General features: G+C 39.2%; 1 protein-coding gene across 1 annotated transcript in view; it reads right to left on the bottom strand.

The window, feature by feature from the left end:
• Positions 1 to 1,236: 1,236 nt before the first annotated feature.
• The window catches only part of LOC124804753 (AP-3 complex subunit beta-2), a 241,403-nt gene continuing 226,638 nt past the window's right edge, over positions 1,237 to 16,001 (bottom strand). Inside the window, exon 19 of the mRNA XM_047265059.1 lies at positions 1,237 to 2,464. Coding sequence (XP_047121015.1) covers positions 2,314 to 2,464 — 151 coding nt within the window. The 3' untranslated portion in view covers positions 1,237 to 2,313. The remainder of the gene's footprint in view (positions 2,465 to 16,001) is intronic.

Raw genomic sequence — 16,001 nt, 5'->3', positions numbered from 1 at the left:
ATATTGACGTCAGGGGGCAATTTGTCAATCTCAAAGGGTGAATTCATGAGTGTCCCATAGACTGCTTCATATGGGGACTATCCCGTCGCCTCATGGACACGACTATTGTAAGCTGAGGCGAAAAATCGTACATGCCTGTCCCAATCTAACTGGGTCTTCACTATATAATATGGTAGCATTCATACAATAGTTTTATGCACTTGCTCTAAGCACCTGTTGGCTTAAGGGTGAAAGGGCGCAGTTTACCATTTCTGATTCGTAACATTTTGCAAACACATGCAGGCAGTGCCAACATAAAATTTGAGTCTTGGTCCGTGAGTACTGTGTCAGGACTTCCAAATGGCAGTACGAAGTGACTGACAAAGGCACATGCAACAGTTTCAGTGGTCATGTCTACAAGTGATATAAAAATTGAAAAGTGATCAATAATTGACAATATATATTTATTAATCTTGGTGCTTTGTGGAAATGGGCTGCAGATACCCAAGGCCACAATCTGAAAAGGTTTTGATGCTTGTGATAATGTTTGTAAAGAAACTTTAGTCCTGGGTGGAGGCACTCTTTGTGCACAGTGCAGACAATTTTGTATATAGATCCTAATGTTGGTTTGTTGACCTCTCCATGAGTAATTTGAGGCTATTCTTGCATTCGTGACTCGTCACCCCTTATGGCAGGCCTGTAAACTATCATGACACTGTGCTGCCTCCCCTTCCCATGTACCTGCACCATACACCTGCTTCCTCCACCTGAGCTGTCCATCACCATTTCCCTTCCCTCTCCCCCACACTCTGTATCTTTTCTCCTGTCTCCCAACCACTCCCCCCTAGTAAACTTGCAGAACTGTTGTACTTTAATAACATTGTTATTGTTCTTATTATTACTATTTATTGCCTTGGCAAAATGTCTATTGTGTTATACAAGCAGTGACTGACTGAAAATTAATGGTGAATTGTATGTTTCATTTAATCAAAGTAAAGAAATAGCCAAATCTGCACTGCTTGAAATAATGTCTGCTATTTATGATGTATATGATGATGTTCATCATCAGTATTATGTGCTGCAGTGGCAGCAATCTCACATCCACCACTGGGTAAAAGTGTCTACGTTGCTAAACGACTAACTTGGTTCCTGGCACCCACTGCAGGTTGCCTATCTAACAGGTTCCAGGGAGAACAAAAATTGGTATTCAATATCTGTAAAGTAATCAGAAGTTTAAAGCTGTTTTATACACGGGAGTTCAATTCTTTAAAAAAAACTGGATGTTTACTGATCTTTTAGATTTTTGCACAAATTACCGTCTTCAACTATGTACATCCATGTTCTTGCAATCTTCTAAGGCCACCTAAACAGGTTGCACTAGATCACAGGCTCAGTATGAAACAACAAACTCACTTAAATCCATGTACCATCTATCCATCTGACTACATCTGCCATCCATCTCCATATCATTTTCATTACAGTCCATCTTCATGTCATTTTCATTACAGTCATGTTTATGTCTCCCAATCCAGTCTGTCATCTGATCCATTTCTTTGTTTTCCTGCCACTTTAAGATGTTCACAACGTGCATTTCTCTACTGTTTACTAAGCAAATCTTAGTTTTTGAATGGTTTTTGCATTTAAAGTCCACATCTCACTGCCTTTGATCAAAAATGGTAATACACACTGAAAGTAGTCCACTTTAGTTTACCAGAATCACTCCGTACCATGTTTTATGCTTCTGTTAATTATTTTTCTATTCATTCAGTGACCATTCAGTGACTGTCAATTTGCATTACTTTTGGATATGGATTATACATTGTTTAGTCTTATTGTAATTATTTCAGGCCTACTATTAAAATTATTCTATTACATATATACTAACAATTACAGCTTATTTGGCTTCTAGTTGTGACAGGTAATTAAATATGTAAGGGAGTCTTTGTCACAAATATAGTCTAACACTCTCAATCTAATTCATGTTGTAAATAATTTTAGTACAAAAAAAATTGAAGCAGGAATGAATAATGAAAGTAACAGGTTCTGGTATCTTCTACATAATGCTACAATTGAAACTTACAACAGAGAGGCAAGTCTGAAGTGTGTATGCATTCACCACAACAACACAACTCTTTTTTAGACAATCTGCTCTACAATAAAGATATAAAAATTACCTTAAAAATAAATTTTACATTATTCTCTCTCTGTCATGGCAAATGTTGGAATGTAAATAACTTAGATGATGGAGTTCACATTATTTGAACAGAAGTAAAACAATACAGAGACATGTACACAAAATTGGCTGGGCTTTCCTTTTAAGTCAATACAGAAATATTATTTCCTCAAATGCCCTTTCACTTCATTTAACAACATTGATCCAATTACAATTTTTTCACAACTAACAATCAAGTTTACAGAGCTATCTTGAAGCATTTTTACTACTACTAAAACAAGTGACTTTGAGGACAATGTTTGGCCAGCAAACCTGTAAAGAGAAAGACCTTAACTTATTACCAATATACACATAAAAGCACTTTAAAGTAATACCAGTCAAATTCAGATACATGGAATGCAAACAGTATTTCAATTCCGTCTTTGCAACTACCAGAAAGTGGATGTTTTGTCATCAGATTAATTTGTCTTGCCGAAATAAATCATCAACAGTCTATAATGAAAGATATTTACGGTTTGATGTGCTTTCTAGATTGAGAAACAGTTCGTTACAAGATGTTGATTTTTAGTTACAGTATTTGATGCCTGGGTTTTTGCTCTCATGAGGAAAATGTGCCCACTTGCACCTTTTTGGGCTATTGTTTCATTTGGCATTGTTGGTTCTGGCCTAATTGTGTGTTTTGTGTAATGTTGCCAGCTTGTATTAGTTTTTCTTCAATCTAAAACTTTTTTTTCCAGTTTGTCATTGTGTGTTATTCTCTTTCCAAAAATCTTCCATGTACAAAAAGCATTAACATTCAATGAACAGTTACTCAGTGGTTGAATAAATACTGGAAACCAGACACAGTACAACATAATTGAAAAATCACATAGAAAAAAAGGGAAAAAACTTCCCTTTTACATCCTCCACTCTTTGTCCATGCACCTTCCTCCCCCCCTCCCCCCCCCCCCCCCCCGGCCCCCCCTCCCTCCCCATTTCATTTCACCTCTTGCTCCTCACCCTTTTCCTCCAACTCACTCCCCATCTGACTACTTTGAATTTATTGTTCAGCATATTTGCCTCCTCCCTCCACCATCTACTCTCACTTAGGCTTTCAACTCCATCAGTACACCTTCATTTCTCTTACACATTAAATAAATACACATTAACATAATTAAATGAAATGACACACAAATGAAAAACTGAAAAAAGCAGCACAGTTTTAGATTGAAGAAGAAGTAATGGCAAGTCAGCAACACTACATAAAACAAACAATACATATTCAGCAAGAAAGATACTAAATACGCAATGATAGTACTACATTGTGTTGTGCTTAACATTAAAAAATGTGTAGTTCTGCAAAGAATTATGGGATTAGGCCAGATACAACAGTACCAAACAAAAAAATAGTCCAAAAACATGAAAGCAGATAGCGTTTCCGAATGTGACCAAAAAATCAGGAATGAAATACTGTAACTGAAAATCATCTTGTAACAAACTGTTTCTCAATTTTGGAAACATGTCAAATTCTAAATATCTTTCATTAGATGTTTTATTTTAATAAGACAAAATGGATTTGGTGACAAAACATGCATTTACTTGTAGTTTCAAAGATGGAATTAAAATACCCTCAATGACTGTACATCAAATATAGTCAATAAGGCCACATAAATGAAGAACATAACAAAAGGAGTTGGTATATTACATTTAAGAGGGGAGGACCAAAGCAACTTGTTAGCTAACTGATTTATGTATTTAATTATGCATGTGGTGATAGGTCACTAATGATGTATCTAGAGCTACTACAAACATAAGGACCACGTCTGAAATCTATGAACATTATTATTCTTTTCACACATCAGTTAGCTACCTCTTCTGTTGGCGAGTATTGGTGTACTTAAATGTTGTTTATATCCTTGGATTTCATGTGTGTTCTTTGCCTTAGCCTTCAGTGCTTCAGAAAAAAGTTAAAATGTTTGCACAACAAGCTGTCGGATCCATGTCATTTATGCTTTTTGCTTAATGATGATCTTCTCTAGTTCTTTAATATACCTTGTAATTAAAACTTCATTTCTGGCTGTATGTATCTCGCATTCATTTGTTTATCCATTCATTGTATTCCATACATGAGTCAAGATATACATTAACAAAATACTATCAACCTGTATTCTGTATTAACAAAATATCACTATAATGCTTTGTATTATTCATACTTTTACCAGTTAATTTAAATCAATTAAATTAGAAAGATGGCTACTAATAATAATAAAAAATCTGTTGTTTCCTTGGATACAATAGATGACTCTAATTTATATCATGCTGGTGTTAAAGGACATGTTTTATACACCTCTCCAAGCTAGTCAGTCCTGCACGAGTTTCTTCATCTCTGCACATATACTGCAACCTACATCCATTTGAACCTGCTTGGCCCCCCTCTACAATTTTTACCCTCCACATCTCTATTCACTACCAAATTAACTTTCCTTGATGCTTCAGGATATATCCCATTAATCTATGCTTTCTTTTAGTAATCTTGTGCCACAAAGATCTTTTATACCTGACATCATTCAGTACCTCTTTATTGATTATCATACTCTGTCAGGCCAAAAAGTTTTGAGGCTGGGTTAATAAAAAACAGAGAAAAGTTAAGATGGCAGTTTTAATGCTTCAGGTGTTCTACATAGTATTCCCTCACTTGAGTAAAACACACAGAATGTTCATACAACCATGTAAAACTATCCAAGTCTTTCTTTGTGATGATGTTCAACTTGTGCACCATGTTGGTTTGAATTCTGCTTATGTCACCAAAGCACTGACCCTCCATATGAATTTCTGCACTTTGTTGTTTGTCCAAGTCTTGTCAACTGTGATGATTTTTTCCAGAAAAGAACTGTCGCATTTTCCATTTGAATCAAGTCTTGGCAGGCATTACATACCACTGTTTTTGGTCAGACAAAGATTGCACACACTTTTCTCTTCTTCAAAACATTCTAGAAAACATCTTCAGCACTCAATTTAGAGATGTTGCTCCATTGCAATTTGTGGTAACAATGCTGACACATCACAATCACATATCTCCTCCTTAATTCAGACTGCCTTACAACTCATTTATCAAATGCACATCTGTTGTTGACAGTTGTTACCTCGAGCTGCCACTATAGTTATAGCATTCAAGTCACCTGTACACCATGGTTGCATTGGTCTCAGAACTTTTTGGATGGATAGTACATCTTTGCATTTCAGAAGATTTGTGCTCTTTTTGTTTGAACTGTCCATCATTCACATTTTACTTCCATGTGAGGTTACATTTGACACATATATTTTTGGTAATGACTCCCTAACAGTCGAATTTATATTAAGTGTTAACATATTTCGCTTTATCAGAAAAGCTTTCCTTGCTATTGCTAGCCTGCATTTTATATCCTCTTTAATTCTGCCAACATCAGTTATTTGGATGCCCAGATAACAAAACTCAGCTACTACCTATCATGTCTCATTTCCTAACCTAATTCCCTCATTATTGCCTGATTTAACCACACTGCAACATCCTTATTTTACTTCTGTTGCTGTTCATCTAATAAGCTCTTTTTCAAGACACTAACCATTCTGTTCAAATGATCCTACAAGTCCTTTGCCATCTTGACCAGAATTACTACATCATCGGCACACTTTAAAGAGTTTTCATTTCTCCTTCTTGAACCTTAACTCCCTCTCCAAATTTCTCCCTGTATTCCTTTACTGATTGCTCAATGTAAAAACTGCATAGTCTACATCTACACTCTGCAAACCAATGTGAGATGTATAGCAGAGGGCATGTCTCATTGTACCAGTTATTAGGGTTTCTGCCCGTTACATTCACGTACACAGTACAGGAAGAATGATTGACTGAATGCATCTGTGCATACAGTAATTATTCTAATCTTATCCTCATGATCCCTATGTGAGCCATACATAGGGGGTTGTAGTACATTCCTATTTAAAGCTGGTTCTTGAAACTATGTTAACAGACTTTCTCGGGATAGTTACATCTATCTTCAAGAATCTTCCAGTTCATTTTCTTCAGTATCTCTGTGACATTCTCCCACCGATCAAACAAACCTGTGACCATTCATGATGCTCTAAATCCCCTTTTAGTCCTATTTGGTATGGGTCCCACACACTTGAGCAATATTCTAAAACCAGTCACACGAGTGATTTGCAAGCAACCTCCTTTGTAGACTGATTGCATTTCCCCAGTATTCAACCAATAAGCCAAATTCTACCATCTGCTTTATCCACAACTGAACGTATGTGATAATTCCATTTTATATTCCTACAAAGTGTTACATCTAGTATTTGTGCAAGTTGGCCAATTACAACAGTGCCTCATTGATATTATAGTCATATACTACTACTTTTTTTTTCATTTTGTGAAGTGCACAATTTTACATTTCTGTATCAAGATTTGACTGAATATTTATGCAAATTCTCTCTGATGGTACTTCATCATAGATAATTGCTTCAGCTGCAAAAAGTCTGTGGCTACTACTAACATTGTCTGCCAATCAAAATGTTCTCAATCCAGTCACAAATTTCACTTGATACTCCATATGACCGTACTTTTGACAATAAACATAGATGTGGTACTAAGTCAAATGCATTTCTGAAATCAAGAAATACACCATCTACAGACTGCCTTGATCCAAAGCTTTCAGTATGTAATGTTAGAAAAGTGCAAAGTTGGTGAGACACGTGGAAAGTTGGGTTTCAAATGATCAGTTTTTTTTTTCCAGAATTCATGCTGTTTGGCATTGAGGAGGTCATTCTGTTCAACATATATAATTATGTTTTAGCTAAGGGTATGTTCTAAGATTCTGCAACAAATCAATGTCAAGAATAATGGATGGCAGTTTTGTCGATCACTTCTATTATCCTTCTTGTAGACAGGAATGAGTTTGCTCTTGCTACACACGAATCCCGACTGAACAGCTTCCCTCTCCCTTATCTCCAGAGAATCCTTCAGATCTCTAGGAAGGATAAAGTACCCAACACCGATGTATTATGGCTCGCAAGCACAACCAGCATTCATGTACTCCTGAGCCACTGCAGCCTAAGGTGCCTGGGACATGTCAGGCACATCGATCCTGAGTGAATACTGAAAAAAAGTGTTGTACAGGGAACTTCAGGAGGGTGAGAGATCAGTAGGAAGACCGCACCTTTGCTTCAAGGATGTCTGCGAGAGAGGCCAGCATTGATCCACGTCAGCGGGAAAATACAGCTGGTGACTGTGTCAAGTGGCGACATGCTGTGCAGTGGGGTTGAGCTTGCAGAGAACGAACACATGGAAGAAGACATCAGGAAGAGGGAAAGATGGAAGGAGAGAGTGGCCTCTGGTGGAAGTCCTTCACATCTCAAGTGCCCAAACTGCAGTAGACTGCCACTCTTGAGTGGGACTTTTCAGCCATAGCAGATGTTGCAGAGTCTGAACCAACTATGCTACACCACCATCCTTCAAGGATGGACAGATGTCATAAAGACAGGAGTGACTTGTGCTTTCTTCCAAGAAGTGGGCACAGTTTTTTGTTCAAGGGATCTATGACAGATTACACTTAGAAGAGGGGCTAACTCAGCCACAAATTCAGTACAGAATCTGATAGGGGTTCCATTCGGCCCTGGTGCATTGTTCAATTTTAACGATTTCAACTGTTTCTCAACGCCACTGACACTCATTTCATTCATCTTTTCAGTGGCATGAGGATTAAACTGGGGCAATTCTCCTGAGATTTCCTTTGAAAATGGAGTTAAGCACTTCAGCTTGTGTTTTGCTACACTCATTTTCAGTTACTGTCTTATTTGCGAAGGGCTGGACACTAACTTTGGTGTCACTAACAGCCTTTACATACAACCAGAATTTCTTTGGGTTCTGTGAAAGATCACTAGACAATATTCTGCTATGATAGCCACTGAAGGCACCACGCATTGCTCTCGAGGTCCAAATGCATTTCATTCAGCATTTCTGTATCTATAGCCCGACACTTTGTTCTACACCTATTATGCAGTAACCTAAGTTTCTTTACAGTGACTGTGTACTATGGAAGTTCCCTCCCATTATGAGCTGTTCTACTTGCTACATATCTATCCAGTGTGTGGTCAACTATTCTTCTAAACTTGAGCCAGAGTTGCTCTAGATGCTCCAGATCGGTGCAGAAAGTTTCAAGTTTTGTAATTTGTTAATCATTGTTGATACAACCGTGTCATGATCACTGATACCAGTTTCAATGTGGATATCCTCAAAGAGGTCAGGTGTATTAATTGCCATTACATCCAATATATTTCCATCATGAGTGGTGTTCCTAACTATCTTTTCAAGGTATTTTCAGAGAAGGCATTTAGTAAACTTTCATTGGACATCTTTATCACACCCACCACTAACAAAACTGTAATTTTCTCACTTAATTGGTGGATGATTAAAGTCTCCACCAATGATTACAGTATGATAGGGGAACATACACTCCTGGACATGGAAAAAAGAACACATTGACAGCGGTGTGTCAGACCCACCATACTTGCTCCGGACACTGCGAGAGGGCTGTACAAGCAATGATCACACGCACGGCACAGCGGACACACCAGGAACCGCGGTGTTGGCCGTCGAATGGCGCTAGCTGCGCAGCATTTGTGCACCGCCGCCGTCAGTGTCAGCCAGTTTGCCGTGGCATACGGAGCTCCATCGCAGTCTTTAACACTGGTAGCATGCCGCGACAGCGTGGACGTGAACCGTATGTGCAGTTGACGAACTTTGAGCGAGGGCGTATAGTGGGCATGCGGGAGGCCGGGTGGACGTACCGCCGAATTGCTCAACACGTGGGGCGTGAGGTCTCCACAGTACATCGATGTTGTCGCCAGTGGTCGGCGGAAGGTGCACGTGCCCGTCGACCTGGGACCGGACCGCAGCGACGCACGGATGCACGCCAAGACCGTAGGATCCTACGCAGTGCCGTAGGGGACCGCACCGCCACTTCCCAGCAAATTAGGGACACTGTTGCTCCTGCGGTATCGGCGAGGACCATTCGCAATGGTCTCCATGAAGCTGGGCTACGGTCCCGCACACCGTTAGGCCGTCTTCCGCTCACACCCCAACATCGTGCAGCCCGCCTCCAGTGGTGTCGCGACAGGCGTGAATGGAGGGACGAATGGAGACGTGTCGTCTTCAGCGATGAGAGTCGCTTCTGCCTTGGTGCCAACGATGGTCGTATGCGTGTTTGGCGCCGTGCAGGCGAGCGCCACAATCAGGACTGCATACGACCGAGGCACACAGGGCCAACACCCGGCATCATGGTGTGGGGAGCGATCTCCTACACTGGCCGTACACCACTGGTGATCGTCGAGGGGACACTGAATAGTGCACGGTACATCCAAACCGTCATCGAACCCATCGTTCTACCATTCCTAGACCGCCAAGGGAACTTGCTGTTCCAACAGGACAATGCACGTCCGCATGTATCCCGTGCCACCCAACGTGCTCTAGAAGGTGTAAGTCAACTACCCTGGCCAGCAAGATCTCCGGATCTGTCCCCCATTGAGCATGTTTGGGACTGGATGAAGCGTCGTCTCACGCGGTCTGCACGTCCAGCACGAACGCTGGTCCAACTGAGGCGCCAGGTGGAAATGGCATGGCAAGCCGTTCCACAGGACTACATCCAGCATCTCTACGATCGTCTCCATGGGAGAATAGCAGCCTGCATTCCTGCGAAAGGTGGATATACACTGTACTAGTGCCGACATTGTGCATGCTCTGTTGCCTGTGTCTATGTGCCTGTGGTTCTGTCAGTGTGATCATGTGATGTATCTGACCCCAGGAATGTGTCAATAAAGTTTCCCCTTCCTGGGACAATGAATTCACGGTGTTCTTATTTCAATTTCCAGGAGTGTATGTACAAGTAAACTGAGGTTTTTCTCAAAAGTTTACAGCTACATCAGGAAAAGAGTCTGGTGGGTGACAGAAGGATCCAAGTTTAATTTTACACCAACCCCTGATACTGAGTGTTGCCCAAACAATCTCATATGCAGCTTCAATTTCTATCTTGGTGGACTGAGTTTCTTGTCTATTGCTACAAATATGCCACCTCCAATGCCTGTTAACCTATCCTTTCAATACTCTCTCAAATTTTCCCCAAAAATCTCACTCCTATCAATTTCAGATTTCAAGCAGCTTTCTGTCCCTAGTATTATGTGAGCTGCATTGCTTTTCAGGAGCACTTCAAACTCTGGCAGTTTGCTGCTAATGCTTTGGTAGTTAACCATTAGGATTTTAATACTCTCATCTGAGGGAGGCATTTCTTTCGATATTACACTGATGCTTCTGGGTTTCCTGCACCTATCATTATCTGGAGTGGATGGACAGTCACCTAAATTAAAAAAAAAAACAAAAAAAAGAAAAAAAAAAAAAGAAAAAAAAAACGCTTGTGTGCACCTCATACACATTCAGCTACCTGAGTAGAAGCCTCTGATATGTATTGCACACATGACCCATTTCAGGGTCAAGTATGGTCAATCCATGGTCCAAGTCCAGGGAGCCACAGCCTAACTTGTCACAAAACCTCCAAAGTGTCTAGCTCAGTCCTTCTACTTGACTGACAACCGAAAAACTACGATCAATTCTGGGGATAATGCAGCTTTTTGTGGGCTTCGTTGAAACTCTGTGCACAAGGCTGGTCTTCTCAACCTTCTCTGCCGTCCACTGGAATGACTCAAGTATGACCTTGGAGCCTAGATGACTGGCATCATTTGTTCTAATATGCTCCACAATCTGCAGTTGGTTGCACCCTGTTCCCTCAAGGCTGATGTAATAGCTTCTTCAACATGTTGAATGAGTCCACCAGGCATACATACTGTGTGCACCTGGTGTCCTTTCCTGCCCCTTGCTGCTGTAGGAGTGTTCCTTACTTTATTGAAACAAATAACATGGTGTAGGAAGGTTCCTTAATTCATCACTGAACTATGTAAAATGCTACACTGATCCATGCCATTCATGGAAGGGCATGTATCATGTACGTCAACATAGAGCTTGGACTAAAGATGTGCATGTACAGAAACACAATGTAAGTTGGTAAAAGATCAGATGACAGATACGCAAACATGCATAAAAATTTTAGGGCAGAGAAGTGACAACAGAAATGGTTCAAATGGCTCTAAGCACTATGGGACTTAACATCTGAGGTCATCAGTCCCCTAGAACTTAGAACTACTTAAACCTAACTAACCTAAGGACATCACACACATCCATGCCCTAGGCAGGATTCGAACCTGTGACCGTAGCAGTCGCGCGGTTCCGGACTGAAGCGCCTAGAACCGCTTGGCCACCGCGGCCGGCTAGTGACAACAGAAATTCCATATATTCCCATGAGTTACATTCAGGTTTGGTGAAAAAAATACAAGCATGGTTAGAACAGGAATTTCACATACTTTAGGAAATGGTCAGCTTTCTGAGGAGGTAGTCACTAACAACACCAATAAGTTTAAATGACAATGGGATGAATTGGCAGAAACTACAAGGGAATTATCAGAAAGTCAAATTAAAGGCAAATCTTTCAATGCAACAACACTATTAGAGGAATTACAGTTGGGAAGTGGAATGAAGTTTTGTAAGCATTTTTGAAAGTTTGAACCACATGAGGGAGTACATCCAATGTTGAGTGGGAAAACTCCCACTCCGAAGAGTTTTCCTTATAGGACAATTTTCAGAAGAAATTAGCGTAAATATTGGTCTAAAACAATAAAAGAGAAATTTACACTAGAATTATTAGACCTGAAACATTTCATGAGGTAGTTTCAAAAAGTATACTGAATGGCATCAAACAAGACCTAAGTATTTAGATAACCCAATAGACGAAATGCATGTGGGAAAGGTACTGGTAAGATGTAAGAAAGGAAATGTTATAAGAGATTGGTCTACCATGAATGAATTGCTGTCATTTGCTGAAAATCTAGATATGACGAATAATGAGTGCAATAATCACAGTCACGAGCATACGTGCCAGGAAGGAGGTAAATTTACCTCAAAATACAAGAAAAAAATGGGAGTTTAATTATTGTCAGGTAAATAAAAGTCAGAGTAATAAATGTGAACAACAAAGACAAGCAGTACGCAGCATTGTTATACAAACATTTAAAAACAGTGGCATAAAGGAAGGTGCTAGAACAGTGCAGCCTTTTTCGACAAACCAAACACCAGTACCGGAAAACAATCAATGTCTTGGTTAAGGTGTCATGATTCAGGATGTGTCCACCTAAGTATAGGCCCATATGATAAACAGATGGTTGCCTTTAGTGAGGCAACACCACTACAAAATTATTTGCTCACTGAAGAAACAGGTATGGAGTTTACTACACCAATAATTTCAGAAATAATTGACAATCAGGAAGTGACTGTAAGTGAAATTTCTATTTTATCTGAGTCTTTGTTCGAAGTATTAAAACATAAGAGAGAGTATCCAATACTGCCAGTTACTGGGGTATGCTTAGTAGGAATAACTGGAAGCAAAGCAAGACAAGCATGAAGAGCAGTTGCCAATAACATTACACAATTTTATGTTTATGCAGACATGCACAGTAGTGCCTAATGTAAATTTGCAGTTTTTACTAGATATTGATTGGCTGATAAGATTTAAAGTAATTCTGGATTTTTCAGCACAGATATTAACATGTACTTATTATGGCCAAGTATTTGTAGTAAAATTTATTGGGAAGATTACTGAAAATGCCAACATATATAACATCCACATAGTAGCAAAAAGCACTGTGATGGATACAGAGAGCACTCTGGATACACAAAATACGCTGCAAGAACTAATTAGGATGAAAGCTTAACAATCTGGTCTGTTAACTGAGTTACAGAAAAATGATCTATACCACATATTGATGAAGTACAGCAAAGCTTTCTCAGATACACCACGGGTACCTGATAACTACGTATGTAGTTTTAAGTCCAAAGATGAATTGCCTTTTTCCATAAACCCTATCTGGTACCATTAAGTGTATGACCAGCCATACAAGAGGAGATTAATAAAATGTTAGAAGGAGAAATAATAGAAACGAGTTCTAGGGTATGCAATAACCTGTTATTAGTAGAGCATAAAGCGACAGGGCAGCGGGGAGGGGGGTACGTCTAAATAAGCACATAGAGCCTGAAAGATCTCGACCGGTCAGTATAGATGAAATATTGATGAAATTTGAGCAAGCAAAGCATTTTACCTTGATGGATCTCACATATGGGTACTGGCACGTCAGACCTGATTAGAACTGAAAGAAATTTACTGCTTTTTTGAATGAGGTTAAGTCATACCAATTTGGATTGTTACCTTTTGGATTAAATCTCTCAGTGTCAGTATTCATAAGAGCCTCGGATGCTGGCCTGGGTAAAGATTTATAAAAAGAACTAATAATCTATGCAGATAACATACTCTAGTGTCCAAGATGTAGGAAGAACATTGTGATTTATTGGTTAGAACATTAAGAAGGTGTTACGTTAAGGGTATCGATATTCGACATATGAATAATCCTATGTTATTAAACTTATTTAAGAAATCTAATTGGACTGGGGGTAACAGAGAGTCTAAGGCCTTTAATGAGATTAAAGTAGCTCTAGCAGAGGCACTCATTTTAAAACACCCACAGATGGACAAACCTTTTAAGTTAAGTACTGATGCCTCACAGCATGAAATAGCGAGTGAGTTGTTTCAGTGACTGTGGGATATTTGCGTGGGAGAACATACTAGACTAGCTTTTGCAAGCCAAACTCTAAACGAATATGAACTGAACTACACAGCAACAGAGAAAGAATTACTTGCTATAGCGGGGAGTATCAAGAAAATTTCAAACTCTAATTTGGAGATCTAAAATAATAATGTATACTGATCACCAAGTATTAGCATTTCTTATGGAAAGTCAACTACTACATAGCAGCTTAATACGTTAGGTACTATTATTGCAAATATATCAAACTGAAATTAAGTATCTAAAAGGTTCACAAAATGTAATTTCGGATGCATTATCACGCCTACAATTGGGCATGAATGATATGGTAAGAACAGAAGGTCCTGCAGTTACCTTCAACATTAATTTTTTATCAGTAAGTTAAACTAATAATGAAGTGAGAAACCTAGCCTTAAGAATGAAGAAGGGCATCAGTGACGATCCATATTTTGGGTATATGTGGAATACGTTAGACGAAGGAGGGACAATTGATAATGGTATGATAGAATGGATTATGGTAAGTCATGTTTGGTTTTGGAGAGCAAAGAAAGTAAGATTCAAATGGAGACTGTGTATACCGAAATCTGTAGAACTTGATTAATTACACTTATTCAGCAGAGGTATGAAACCCTGGGGTATGAAAGTGTGTTCAGCATATGGTAAAACTTTACTACTTTAAGAACTTAAGTAAAAAAGTACTGTCTGTATTATGTACATGTGAAATGTGCCAAAAGATGAAAGACAACTATCAAGCAATAAGGTATAAGTTATACCCAGTAATACCTAAAGACACATGACCTCGCAGCTGACTTCTTTGGCCAATTACCAACAAGTACAGGAAGGGGGGGGGAGGGAATTATATTTGTACTAGTGGAGTGTTGGTCTAAATATGTTAAATTCTACCCTATCAAGAATGCCAACACAGAGACAGTCATCAGATGTCTATGGGAATATTTCTCGGAGATAGGAAATCCACGTAGATTGTTGACAGACAATGGCCCACAGTTTGCGAGTAAAGCCTTCAAAGAGATTTTAGCACGGGAAAATATTAGACACATTGCTGTCTTGAGATACCATGGGAAACCCTTGTGAACGGATCACGAAACAAGTCGACAGGTTATGTAGGACATACTGTTCAAACAGACATATACCTTGGGCACAGAAAACACCAGAGTCCCAAGCAATACTTAATGTACTTTCATATTTATCTAATGGTTTATCTCCCATCAAAATATTGTAAGGTAAATTCATAGTCAAGGTACTGTTGAAATTGTTAAATGGTCAGATGATAATATTAATGTACACAGAGACAACTTAGACAATGTTCTAAAAGAAAATTTACAATGAGCAGCAGGTAAACAGATGTGTGAGTATAATGAAAAAGCCATGACACATAACTCTGATGTGGATGACTTGTTACTAATTAAGGAAGAACACCATAGCTCAAATTTGAAGAAATAAACACACAAGTTTTTCCCTTTATATAGCGGTCCTTACAAAGTTTTAAATGTACCACACAATATAGCAGGTTTCTTGGTCGATCCAGAAAGCGGCGAAGAAAAGGGATTATATAATATTGGTATGTTAAAGCAGTATAAGACACCATTAAATTAAACTTGGGAAAGAACAAAGATCATGCTTAATGGTGAAAGTAAATACTGTTAACCGTTTTTTAATCAGATATTAAGTATTCCTTCAGTGTAAGATTGTTGACCAAAGAGGCAGGTTACTTACCACCATATGGTAAAAACAATGGGTGGGTTGTACGTGACTTATTATTTTTTTGGGAGATTAATCGTGGGTAGCGATACCACCACTATTGTGTACTGACCAACAAATAGACAGAACACAGAAGTTATGGGTGAATATACTTGCCTATTCCATTGCATTTCATAGAAGTTTGTTAGGATCAATTTTTTTGGGTTTCTTCAATGGTGAGGCCATGGCAATTCTGTTCTTGTTCTGTAGGGAACGCCAAACAACTTCTCCTTCCAATGCCAAGGACGCCAGATGGGGTCCGTGAGTTGAGGTGTGCTAAGGGAATCCATCTATGAGGGTACTGTCTTCTTTTCTTCTTCAATCCTAACATAGCTGTCTCTCTATTTCCTTTTCTTACTTCACCAATAGGAGTACCAAA

Source organism: Schistocerca piceifrons, chromosome 7 (genome assembly GCF_021461385.2).
Source record: "Schistocerca piceifrons isolate TAMUIC-IGC-003096 chromosome 7, iqSchPice1.1, whole genome shotgun sequence".
NCBI classification, from domain to species: domain Eukaryota; kingdom Metazoa; phylum Arthropoda; class Insecta; order Orthoptera; family Acrididae; genus Schistocerca; species Schistocerca piceifrons.
The sequence above is the reverse complement of the archived record's forward strand: the minus strand, read 5'-3'. Positions and strand labels throughout refer to the sequence as shown.